The 13,718-nt window shown below is 37.4% G+C and overlaps 1 protein-coding gene across 2 annotated transcripts in view; it reads right to left on the minus strand.

The window, feature by feature from the left end:
• Positions 1-13,718, minus strand: part of LOC121927096 (ABI family member 3 binding protein) — a 168,986-nt gene that overhangs the window by 74,122 nt on the left and 81,146 nt on the right. Inside the window, exons 15-16 of one of the 2 annotated variants that reach the window (XM_042460647.1) lie at positions 8,209-8,283; positions 5,997-6,071 (exon numbers count right to left, since the gene is read on the minus strand). The exons of the other annotated variant lie outside the window; for it this stretch is intronic. Coding sequence (XP_042316581.1) covers positions 5,997-6,071; positions 8,209-8,283 — 150 coding nt within the window. The remainder of the gene's footprint in view (positions 1-5,996; positions 6,072-8,208; positions 8,284-13,718) is intronic. 2 annotated transcript variants of the gene reach the window in all.

Below are 13,718 nucleotides of genomic sequence, written 5' to 3' on the forward strand. Positions count from 1 at the left end.
TATGCTCAGTTTTTATGAAATGCATCTTCAAATAAGCCAGAAGAGAGGTTGAGACATGCTGTGGAACAAAACAGTTATAGGAAAGTACACAGCAATTACCCGGCACAATCTTTGGCTGTTCCAGATGGGGAATGATTTGGGGCTTGGAAACAGGGATTTTTGTTTTACTGGAAACTGAAAGGAATAAAAGTGAAAATGTCATTTGTACGTGTTCAAGACAACATTAGCTGGTACTAAAAAGACATAAACAGCACAACCCACTGAGAGCTGCTCCTATAAGCCTCTTAAAATGAATGGGAACCATTCAATAGTATCTCCTTCACAGCTAATTCCAAACCTGCATACAAATATTTTAAATAGACAGCAAATAGTGATCAAGATTTTTTAAAAAACAACTGCTCCATTTCCACAGCAGGCTTGTGCAAGTTCTGTGGAATTTGTCTCTTTAAATGTTTGACTCCACCAACCAACCATTTAGCAAAGTACTTTTTGGAACGTTCATGGAAATCAAACATAATTTCCTAAGGATACAGAGGGGCTGCCACTTGAGAAAAAGAATTCATGCAATAAAATCTCATATATGCTTTTTCCTCAGACTACTTTTCCCCAATTCCAGTAAGAATTCCTTTTAGAAAAGCATCTGCAGGATTACATGAAAAAAGCATAATAGAAATAGGGGTTTTTTTTTTTTGGCCAAAGTTCTATTTAACTATAGAGGGGTACACAATTTCGTGTGTGTGTGTGTGTGCGTGTGTGTGCCCCATAGGCTGAAAATTTTCAGAGGGAGAGTGGAATTGGCCAGTCTGTTAGCAGCACAAGGGCAGTTCCAGCATCCAACTAAAAGCTTCTTGATGCACCAAACAGGTCAATATGTAGTTATTTCAACTCATGGGTGAGGGTAAAGGGTGGAGATGTGTCCAGTCACCAGACTAGTATCTCAACTGCCAGATGGAGAGAGAGAACTGGTTGCCTTAAGGAGACATTTGATTCCTTGTAACATGAGGTTGAAAAAAAAGTCCTAGTCACATTCCCAACCATCCAAAGAAGAATACAGTTTTTTTAATGACACCAAAGAGCAACAGCTAGGAAGAGCATCAAAAAAAAAGAGCAAACAAATGCAAAGAAAATATTTCTGAAGTTTTCCCCAAATTATTAGGAAATTTTCAAGAAATAGCTCAAGCTTTTTCCAGAAGCTAAAAATGTTATGTTAATAACCTTCAGAAGGGCTGTAATTGTCATTCCCTTCAGATAAAAATGATGAAAAATGAACACAATGATGTAAGGAAAGCTTTTAAGAAAGTGTAAATATAAATCAAATTAATAGTATGAGAGATTCTACTCTAATGCACAGTATACTATGCTTTTTAGGCAGAGAGAACTGATTCTATCCTTAGAAGACCCAGAGGCCTCTACATTGTATTCAACTGTCACTATCCCTTCATGCAATGTGGCTATCTGTCACTGATTGGCCACTGATGGAGTTGATGAACGTAAGTACATATATGTTTGACTATTATTCCCCCTCCTTTATGTAAATCTAATTATTATTTACCCTCTGTTGTTCTTGGAAATTCAATGGTTTTAATCATATTATCTGTAGTGGTTTCCCACTGATGTTCTTTTTCTGCCAATGGAAAAGGAAAAAAAATATATATCATGTGAGAATTAGATATTTCTACATAAAAGATTAATAAAAAGAGATCCATTTACATTGCCCAGGCTCAGTAAATGACTACTTGTTAAGAAAAAGTAACTAAAAATTAGTTTCTTTCTGACTGTTTCCCCCCTGATTTTTCTAGAAATGGTTTCATCAAAAGATGTTGTAAATATTACAGCTAATACACAAAAAAGTAGACCCCTCTCCATCCACCTAAATAGTTTTACATTTATTCAGAGAAATAATATAGCTTCTTTTATTTAGGTTAACCTAATAAAATGCATGCTTAGAATGATGATTATAATCCTTGACATGATTTGTAGTTACCATGTTTAATATCTGGTATTTTGGGTTGGACAGAAGGTTGAGGTACAGAAGCAACAAATTTTGTTTCCACTGGAGCTGAAAGACAATATGTATTATAGATGTAGCTTCCTATTGTCTTTTTTCCATTAGAAAATTAGAATTGCAGTATATGAGCTACAGTGGAGGTGAAGCAAAACATTTTATAAAAATCTCTAACAATGGTAAAACAAAATCTTTTAAAGTCCTTTTTGTTTGCTTTCCAATAAGGTGCTTTTAGAAAGCACACTACTAAATTGTTTTAAGGAACATAAAGATTATTAATATGACATATAAGAAATGTTATAAACTGCTATAATCATGATATAAATGCATATATATATGAATGCATAAGACATAAAATTGATAAGGTCTGATAATATTTTGCTGATCAATTACATTGTGCTGTTTGTACAATAACAGAAATAAAGCTTAGCAAAAACTCTCATTGTGACATTTACAAAAATATTTTTTTTCTGCAATAAATATGTTGTGTGATTTTTTTTAAAAAAAGCTATAGTATTTTATATACTAAAATATTAAAGTAGGTACATTTTCTTAGAAGCACTGCCTCAAAATTTTCAGGATACTAAACTTAAATCTCAACGCAAAAATTAACATACAAATTGACAAATTCAGAAGTGGAAAGTAAAGTATGGTTTGTTGTGATGGCAATGTGTCACATGGGCTCTCAGGTGTATGTGTTCCCATCTTTCTCTGTTTGCACATGAAGGATTAAAACTTCTGTATATGGTTTGGAACAAACAACAGTTTTCTATTTTATATGAATACAGAAAATGGTTATTCAAACCACAGTGATCTCTACAAACTTTACGAACTTAAATTTTTTAGTGTGTTGACCTTGGGATGGAACAGACAGACCAAATAAAGTGGTGTAAAGAGTTGGAGAAGGCAGGGAGGGTTGAGTGGGCTGGGCGGAAAGAGGAGGGGCACCCGAACCCAGGAGAGGAGGACGGGGAAGCAAGGGTGGAATGGAAACAGCTGAGAGCCAAGGGAGAAGAGACGAGCCCCATCCTGGGGAAGGGGGAGGGGGCAGGAGAAACCCTTAAAGAGGAGGGCAAGGCGTGGACAGGGGGGAAGGAGAGAACACAGAAGATGGGGATATGGGGAGGCACGCAGACGAGGGAAAGAGAAAGGGGCTGCACATGAGTCTGGAGGGCTCCCTTTGCCTCAGCGTCTGGCTGGCTTAAGTCTGAGACGCGTGGAACCCCCACATATTGCCTGACCTGCAAGCCCATGGTGGGAAGGTATTCCCAGAGGTGAGCCATACAACCCTGAGATTGGACGCAGGGGAGTGTTGGAGGCTGAAGTTCCCTGGTGGGAGAATAGAGTAAGGCTATGCCGTCAGGAGAGCCGGGAGCAAGCGGACGACCAGGCCGGAAGAGAGCAAGCGGAGCAAGCCTTCCGACCTTGGCGAGATTCAGCCTCCACAGAGTGGTAACAAGGAGGCGGAAATACACACTATCGGACGGTGTGTTAAGGGACCAGTGAAGTAACTGGCGTCCTTTCAGAGACTTCCCTGGTTGGAGGACTTGTGCTTTATGTTTTGGTTGGATTAGTTTGGTTGATTAAAGAGTGCACCAGTTACAGCATCTTGCCCAGCCTCTTGGGAGTGTTTTGTTTGAGGTAACTTCAGGTACCATGGACCCACTTGGGGGGTCTTCCGCCCCCTGGGCTGGTGGCTCCACCCACAAGTGGTTTCCAACTGCTTTGCAGACTGGGCATTTAGATGATACATGCTTCCAAAGCAGACAGAAACTGGACCAAAGCCGTGCTCCAGGGCTAAAAACTGGAGCAATTGACAATCTCAAAATGGAGCTTAGAATGTTAAGCCTTAACATTAATTTTTTAATTGATCATTAAAGAGACAGATTCATTCTGATTGAAGTTAATAATCTGAGTTGCTTGCTTTGTTGTGCTTGTTAAATAATCATTTTTACATTTAAAAAATTTATAAAGTTTTTTTTTTTAAAAGAGAGACCCAGGCAGGGGTGGTGGTCATTGGTCTGACTATATATTTTTAGGTCCAAATTAGTAACTCCTAAACGTAAGGTTTGTGATCCACTTAATAAGTGTCTGAAAAGCAATATGGGGTAGGGGTAGGGGGGAAGGCGATGGAGAAGAAAATGGTAGCAAAACTTTCCATTTATTTATCCAAGTGCCTAGAATTATATGGGCAAAAATGGACTAAGTACTAAGTGGTTTATTACAGTTCACCCCAGTACAATGCCACTGATTTATTTTATCCAACCCTAATCCTTCTCCTGAGGCCCTTCTGTCTTATTGTATTTTACAGCAGGGGGAGACCCCTCTATTTCTTAACAAATTCTAACAACCTTAAAATAACAAATGGTCATAGGAATAAGTGCATTGTTAATTAGGCAGTATGTAGAGTTCAGTCATATTGGCAAGGAACCAATTAAGTAATAGCCTAGAGGATTATTTTAATGAAGTTGTTCAATGTTCCAGAGGAGCCACTTCCCTATATTTGATTTTAAAAAGGGAAATGGAGCTTGTTCCAAACCGACATTGAATTTGAGATTTTCTCGCTTTGTGTACAAGTGAGGAAGAAAGAAGGGAGTTCACAAATCCATGGCTTGCTGTAATATGTTCTCTCATCTGAATGGGGTGTATGAAGGTAAATATGAATATTATAATGAATTTCTAGAGGTTCTTGTTCAAGTGACTAATAACAAAGCTCCTGGACCATGTGACAGAAAGCCACCTTTTGATATTTACAATGGTTTTTGTATTAGGAAGAACGTCTATCTAAAAATAAAGAAGAGCCTAATTACTAATGAAGACTAAAACTTTTAGACAGGAGAATAATGAAGTTTACAAGTACTATGATGTACCTCCTGGAGTAGTTGTTAATTTTTCAATAATCCTGGATGTTTTAGGTGTATTCTGCTTCAAAGATGGAGGATTAGGGGCTACAAAAATAAAAGAATTCAAACAATGAACAGAAAAAAGACATATAACTGCAAGTTATTTTTTCAAGAAGTGAGACATTTTGTTTTTACTGATAACACATAAGTATTTAACATGAAAATGGAAATATTAGGTTGTGGTAATGAAACTCATGATAATCATGTCAGCATAAACACAGACAATTTTATTTCTCTTGCATGACATCAGAGTCCTCCTTTGTGGCAAAAAAACAAAAAGACCAAAAGGAAAGTGAGGCACACACAAACACCCATCACAGCGTAGTTCGAAAAGACACAATGATGCACAACATATGCTGTGGCTCCTTTCCAGAAGAATTCTATATTCAATGTAAAATACTTTTTTAGTTCCTGAGATTCTCAAAGGACAAACAGCTATAAATGAAGTGAATGAGTTAATCATACTGAGGTTGCAAAAGGCTGTTTATAATAAACAATGTAATTATTTTATTGTTCCATCTGTATTCATAAACTTGCATATTTAATTACCAGGTTTCACATGTCTTCCTTCTGGCATGTCAGAAGGTTTCCATTTTAAAGGAATAAATGCTGTTTCAGATGGTGCTGAAAAGAATCAAGGTTAAATTTAATATTCTTCAGAATTCATTCAAGATATCTTTAAATTCATAGAACATGCAGCAGGCTTGTAATGACAATGACAGCATTCCAAATGGAATGGACCAGTCAATTGATGAAAGTGATGGAGTTGTGAAGTAGGTTACACTGATCTTAAACAATATTCCACAGATATGTCAGTTTTCCTCAAAGACAGATATGGATAAAATATTGTGAAGAGTGACGGATAACAAAAAGATGATTCATGCAACTTCGATAACTGAAATGAAATGTATAGGTATGAGCTATGAATCTAAAAAAGTCTAGAGACTTGATAGAAATATGATAAGGATCAGTAATGAAAGATGGTGAGAATGTTCTGGAGAAATGATAATGTTATGAAGAAGTGGAAAGAAAATAGTTTCTAATGAAAAATGAAATGTATGACCATTCACAGTGAAAAACAACATTACCCAGGGTTGACTTTGGCCAGTCAAGAGGTTTAGTTGTTTTAGGTGTGAAATACTCCGGTGTGGGTTCATTTGTTACTGTTAGAAGAAATGTTGACAACAAAAAAGAGTTACCCTGAAATTTGTAAAGTTTTTACATGAGAAAAACTATTTTTTCTGCAGAACCCCCCCATGTCCACCTTGATTAGGTAATTGCGTTTAGCTTACTAGTTCAGTGGGCAATATAGATGAAGTAATCTGACTGAATCACACACTGTTAAGGATCTCGTATATAACAGCATCTGTAACATTGTCATTAGAAAAGATACTACTGCAGGTTGTCTGTGGCTCTGAACACACAGGAATAAAGAAGTGATTGCTAGCCACATTGGAGGTGTATTGCTTTAAAAGAGAAGCAAAAAGGAGCAGGGATAATCCAGCTTCTAGCAGCAAAGTTTGGGTCCAGTGGCGGTGGCCTACTTTTGGAGCCTGCCATGCGGTCCCTGCAGTCCCAGCTGCCTGTTTCACCCCTATGTACTAAAAACAAATACAATACTTTTGAGTTCCACTGGTTTACTTCATTGCTTTTAATAGTGCAGTTCTTGCTGTTGTTACACATTGAGGCAGCACATTCCACTGTTAAACAGCTCTTACTGTCAGATAATTCTTCCTAGGTTTAGGTCAAATCTCTTTCCCTGTAGTTAGAATCCATTGTTCCAGCAAAGGAACTATTACTCCTTACGATATAGTTACAGTTCAGATAAGTATTACAGCACAGAATAAGGATTATGAGGATAAACCAGATGCCATTAAGAAAAGGTGACTGTCAAGGAGAGATATAAATAAGGTTGCCAATTCAGGATTGTCCCAAGCTGTAAGGTTTCCAGGCCAAAACGTGAAACCTAGAGGCAGTCTCTGATGATGTTATCAGTTCTGCATTAAGTCCAACAACAGTTGCTCACAGAATGTCATTCAAAAAACATACACATGCTGTTTCCTGTTTGGAATTAAAACAGTAATCTTAACCAAATTTAATATAATCTATTTTATTTCATCTAACCTACTTGCTTCTAGCCAGAGGATTGCTGCAGAGTGGATTGTGGGTTCCGATGTCACAATAACTAGAAGGTAAGAAGGAAGCTAACTAAGGGGCTGAACAAACTGCCCCTTTGGAGTGGCCTGCTGCTGCCCCTTTCAGGGGCAGATTGGAGCCACAGCAACTACATGCCATGGCCCCGATCTGGCATTTCTTGTGCACAAAAAGGAGCCGCAACAAGCATCTTCTGATGCTCCTTTTGGCACTGCATCATCTGGACGCAGCACCAAAGGAGCACTGTGATGCTGCCCACCATGCAGTCGGGTGCATGATGCAATGGCAGCATCAGGGCAGCGTTGGGGCATGCACCATGTAAACACCACGCCCCGACTTTGCCCTCAGGCCAGCATTTATCGCCAGTCTGTTCAGGCCCTAAGTACATTTATAGATCCCCCTGGAGAGTCTTTGGAAGTTGCAGCAGATTAGTTGAGGTCTGTAAATTGTAGCAAGCTGCTGTTCTACTAGATAAGCAGCTATATTTTTTTAGATTGTACACCATTTGGCAGCTTTTACTTTTATTGTTGTTTACTATGTAAAGCACTGTCCAAGCTTTAGATCGTTGTAGAAATAAACTTTAATAATAATAATAATAATAATAATAATAATAATAATAATAATCCTTTCCTCTTGCCCAGAGCTAAGGCCACCAAAACTGAAGAATTTACATTCTTGTTTCCTGCCTGGAGATAACCCATGAAATTTGGAAACTCTGGGCCAGTCTCTGGGATCTGGCCACTTTAGATATAAAAGAAGAGGCAGAACTGAAGTATTTACATGTTAATGACATAAATGGGATTAAAAACAATATAATATTGGTTAGATCATGTTCATAATGTTTGGGGAAAAGGTGGTTAAAATCCAAATTATAACTTTTGTGAAGGATCAAACAAGCCCTTGTTTTTCTTTAGTTTAAAAATCATATAATTTCTGTACTGCTTTAAAACAGTTGTCTACATTAATGTTATTAGTCCTACCTAAAGCAGATTCACTGAATGCACTGTTTAATGTTAAGTCAACATTTATGTGAGTATAACTGATTCAACAGGTCTACTTTAGCTGGACCTAGCAAAAAAGCACAGAGTGAAGCTACTCTGAGGCAAGTAGTTCAAAGTTTGTAATTACAGGGTGACTATGATATACCTGTTTTGGAGTCTGATATGCCAGTCTCATCAGATGTTCTAGGCTGTGAAAGAGCAGGTTGTGTTTTGCTGAAATCTAAAAATAAATTGATAGTAACTGCATTGTGATTAGTTTGTTTAAGGCATTTCTGCCCCCCAGATAGCTAGTGCTTTTTTTTCTCTCTCTCTCTAAATGATATATTTCTTGGAGGTTGTGTTTTTTTTAATGTATTAATTAGATTCACTTTAGGCCTAATTAGTGAAGAAACATTTGGAGAACACAAACTGTACCAGCAGTTCCTCCCTTTAAAAAGGTTCAGGCACTTCTCCTTGGTAGAGAAGGACATTTTAATATTTTTCTTTTTTCTTCAAGCTTGAAAAGTCTGTTACAGCTCCATCAATATATATTACGGAAGACCTTTGTTTTAAATAATATGAGCTGAAAGATGATTTCCCTTCTTCTTGCACTCCCATCTACTCCAAAGTGTTTCTAACATGCTTCCATATCCCCATCCAGCACCCCTCTTTTTTGGATCAGTTTATGTGAGTTATAGGAGAACAGTGGAATGGAGTATTATCTATTTGTGCCCCTTCTTGACTGAAGTTGTGCACTACCTGTGCTAAAGGGAAGAATGGGCAGGTGGGACACTGATCATCTAAGCTTTAGAGGAATCCTATAACATCTAGACGCTGCACTGAGCGGGGGGGGGGGGGGTTAAAATTGTGTACTCAGTATTTTGGCTCAGCACCTTTTGAAGGATTGATTCAACAAGAAAAGCATGATCCAAATTGTTTTTCCCCAATGTACTTTCCCCCCAAATGTCATATACACATGCTTGTGTCCTGTCATTCATTAAGTATGATGCACACATCCATAGCTTTATGTTCACAGACTGAATTATATGCATCTTGATACTTAGAAGACACTGATTACCATATATGTTCGACTATAAGTTTACCTTGTGTTTAAATCAAGGACAAGTCTTGGTGCTGAAATTATTAATATATCCTGTGGATAGGTTAAGGGTAAATTTAGGGGCATGTACCAAAGGATGTAAATGACAAAACAAAGGAAACTGATGTCAAAGAATGCTGCTATTTTCACACCCAGACAATCAAAAAGCCCCAAAGAAATGCCACAGTGGAGAGAGTAGACGGGGTCAGTAATTCTTTTAGGTTTTCCTGGGATGGACTACGATCTCACCTTTCATCACTCAACTCAGGAAGGGGATGGTTTCTATTTTGATAAGAGTTAAGGTACAGTACTTACACTGACTTGTAGATAAATCCACCTAGATTTTTTGTGTTGATTTTTTGACCAACATTTCTAGACTTATACATAAATAATAATAATAATAATAATAATAAAATATTTATTTATAGCCCGCCTTTCATAGATCAAGGCGGGCTACAATAATAACAGTTACAGGGTAAAAAACACAATACACAACCACAATTATGCATTAAAATAACAATAACAATATCCAACTAGCATAAGATGTTTACAACAAAGTTAATAATGGTGAGGGGGAGGAAGGAGGCTACAAAGGAAAAAAAATTAGGGGAAAGCTGTTTGGAACAGAAAGGTTTTTAATTCCTTCCTGAACCGCTCAAGGGTGGTGGCCGAGCGGAGCTCACTGGAAAGCGCGTTCCAGAGCAAAGGAGCCGAGATGGAATAGGCTCTATGCGATGTTGTGGCATGTTTAGAATCTGGGACTGTCAACAAATGCTTCCCAGCGGATCTGAGTGTGCGGGGCGGATTATATGGGGAGAGGCGGTTCTCCAAGTACATGAGTAAATACAGTATATCTCTCTTAGCAGTTTTCATTGACTTCATCTGACACATTGTAACTTTGAAGACATAATTCAGAATTTATTATACATCATGCTTTCTTTTCTCAAGTGCCTCACTATTCAGAATTTGCTATATGCAGAGAAAACTAGTAGTGCGGGAAAGGTCTTATAGTATGCACCAATCTGTTATTTATTTATTTAGAATATACCTTTTCATCTCAAATGTTGCTGGATTTCAACAGTATTGTCCAATGATTGATTATTTCTAAAACAAATTAAGCTGCTTCTAATACGTTAACATACTTTCCAGTGAAAAGTTAGTCCTATTTTTGATTTTATGCAGATGTTTTTCCAGTCAGTTGGGTGGCCTTATTACAATTAACACCTAAAGCAGAACACAAACAAGTCACATGTCTAAACCCTGGGTTGAAAAACCACTCCTCAGAATTAGAGTATAACAAAGCAACTCTTTGTATCTTCAAACTAAGAAAAGGTTCATGCTGAGGACAGTGCAGGGAAGTGGTATATTAATGGAACAAACAACTAACATTTATATGGGAAAATATATTCTAAAAAGGCCTTTGTGTGCTTGAAGTCAGAGGGAAAAAATGAAGAAACAACTTCTAGTTATGCAAGGACAGAGCTGCAAGTGTAAAAAACCAGCCACTACCTACTCCACAGAGTGTTTCTGGCAATACTCTAGCATTTAAGGCTAAGAATTGTAAAATCGTTTCTAGGTTGCCAGGATCCCCTTGAATGAGATATAGAGGTTTATCGCATGGGGGGAAAAACGTTCCCCGATGCGTTCTAACGAGCACGAGCGCGGGTGCACACGGAGCGTGATGGGAACTTGATGGGTCCCAGAACGCTAGTTTACCGCACGGCAGAATGCCACTGTCGCCGCCAGGCATTATCGGGTTCCCAATGTGTTCAAGGGGGCGCCATTCTGGGAATGCTTTTGAAACTGTTTCCAGAAATGGCGGTTTTTCCCCCCATGCGATAAACTTAATTGTATGCCAACTAACAGTCCCCACAATATTTCTGTATGTGGTGATCCCTACTATGCTTGTACTGAATCTGTGGGTTTTTTAAAAAAATGGTGTCTTGAGAAATAAATGATATTTAAGCAATTTGGCTGCCTGTTCAGAATTCTGAAATTAATTCTAAGCAGGGGTTTTCACAGTTACTCATATAAATGGATCTTGACAAATTATTAATTTCATTATTCCCCACTTTTTCACTAAAGAGCTCAAGGTAGTGTATATAGAGTTCACAGGCAGCCTACCATGAAGACACCAAATTATAATCAATAGTGTAATGGCCACTGCTAGTAGACTGAATCTCTCTCCTCCCTACAGCCCACCATGTACCTACCATTGTACCTTCCACCTCTCCTTTTTAAGGGAGATGAAAGGTAAACTAGGAAGTCTGCTTGAATAACAATAGAGTTAACTCACAATTCACATCCAGATTAGCAAGTTTGCTACATAATGTGCATTTGTGTACCTTTAAACTATTCCCTGGGAAAAGTTGAAATTAATACATTTCCATAATGATATATAGGGGATTATCACACAGCTGAAAAATACGTCTTATCACTGCTGAACTGAAGCTTCAATTTGGCAGCCGTAAAATGCATTTTTCAGCAGTGCAATAATCCTCATAATTAGGTTTCAGTCTTGTAAACCTGGAGTATTTTAGCAAATTCTGGGATTCTTTTAAATATTATCAGGCGTTCCTTCATGAGAACAATAAAAGTGGCAAATGCTCATGTCGTGCAGAATAGTGTCAATACAGGTACTAACAGTCACCAGGAGCCCTACCAATGTCCTGCAAGGACACCAGAGTCTATTGTAACACAGAAGTACTTCATGGCAGATGTTATAGTGTCCATCAACCTCAAGCAGATTTGGAGAGGGTTCTATGAAAGTGGAATAATTTGGAACACACTCCTCTGTATCAAAGTACAAATGTTTCCTACATGTAAATAAATAAATAAATAAATCTCTTGAATATTTTGGTGTTTTATTCAGGATATACCATTTAAAACAATGTGCAATGATAAACTTCAACATATTGAATTGAAGATAATGAACCACTGGAAACAAGCTATAATTATCATTGTGGTCATTGTCTGGCTTTATGTCTGTATTTCCTTTGGAGCCAAAAGAAACCTTGGTGCATGTGTTCTGAAACTCTGTGATGTAACTTGGGTACATTACTATTACTTTGCCCAAGAGGTCCTCAGAACAACAATGTGGATTTAGGCATCACATAAATGATGTCAACACACTCTTTCAGAGTCTCATACTGGCCCTATGTGCAGAATTACATTTCCAGTTGGTGCTCCTACAAAGTACTATCCTGTCACGCAGAAACATTTGCCTGTTTACTTATGTGTCTGTACATCAGTTTTTCTACTTTTTTTTGTCATACATTTGTTTTAATGACCTTTGATTTTTTCCTATTTCTATTGTTTTTCCTCATAACCTAACCACTTTCTGATTTAATGTCAGCATTCATTTAGTTGATTACCATAATAATGGAGTGTCTAGAGTTGAGAATAGTCAATGCTCTAGATATTGGAAGATTCAGAAAGAGACATATTTTGAAGATACAATAGCAAAGTTGTTATGCTAATAAGATGATATAAAAGCAAGTTATATAAGAAAGAATATGATGAAAATCCAGGTAGATAAGAAGGGGAAAAACTGTCAATAGTTGAGTAGGAAGTTAGGATGATAGGAGTTGTGGTTGAAGGTTTAAGTAATTTATATGGAAAGTATGAGTGGGGAAGAAGAGAAGATGAAATGAAAGACAAAGAATGTTAGTGAAGAGGGTAGAAGAAAGATCAAGAAAGGTGGGATAAAGATAAGAGAAGGTATGGAGGGAGAGAAGATTTAGAAATGGTAAATTGATGTTAAGTTCATAGGAGAGGGAAGGAGAGGATCTATAGAGGAAAATATGGGGAAAAGTCACAAAATACCCTGTTCTTGTATTCATGTTGAATCTTTATTTAGATTGTGTAACTTGCTTGAATGGTATAACAGATATAATTTGTAACATTTAATGAATAATTTTTATGAAAAAAATCATTTAGTTGATTAGCAAGCTTCCGCACCTGAACAAGACTTTTAAAATTATTATTTCACTGAAAAATTTGCATTTGTCTTATGACATAGCAAGATCAGCCCTGCTTACATCTTAGTTTGAAATCACCAAGCTTAGGATGGTTGTACAAAAACAATGTCTTTTTATAAAACCAGAAGGAAACAGCTAAACAAGCTGAAATCATCATAGGTAAACTGGATGGAATGTTAACCATTTTAAAAAAAGAAATGAAAAGGAAAGAAGACTTGTTGGTCACCAAGTCCAGACAACAGAACTATAGGAAATCAGAAAATGTGCAGTATTAGAACTGTATTAGAACTGTAAATTACGTGTGTTCCCCTTGTGCCCTGAAACAGATGACTTAATATGTGTTTCATAAAGAAAGAAAAGGGAGCTTAACACGTTTTGACAAGAGGATGTAAGATCCTTTAAAAAAATTAGCCTGCATCTGAATGTTGTAGGTACAAATGCAAAATAAAATACTGCACAAATGTATAGCAATAGCTACAGCAAGTACATTTCTACTTCTTTTCAACACAGAGACAGTGGGATCACTGGGGGGATGTGGATTACACCAAGGGAAACCCCAGGGGGATGTACATCCAGTGGGGCAGTATACCCAGTGGG

Source organism: Sceloporus undulatus, chromosome 3, assembly GCF_019175285.1.
Source record: "Sceloporus undulatus isolate JIND9_A2432 ecotype Alabama chromosome 3, SceUnd_v1.1, whole genome shotgun sequence".
Taxonomy (NCBI): domain Eukaryota; kingdom Metazoa; phylum Chordata; class Lepidosauria; order Squamata; family Phrynosomatidae; genus Sceloporus; species Sceloporus undulatus.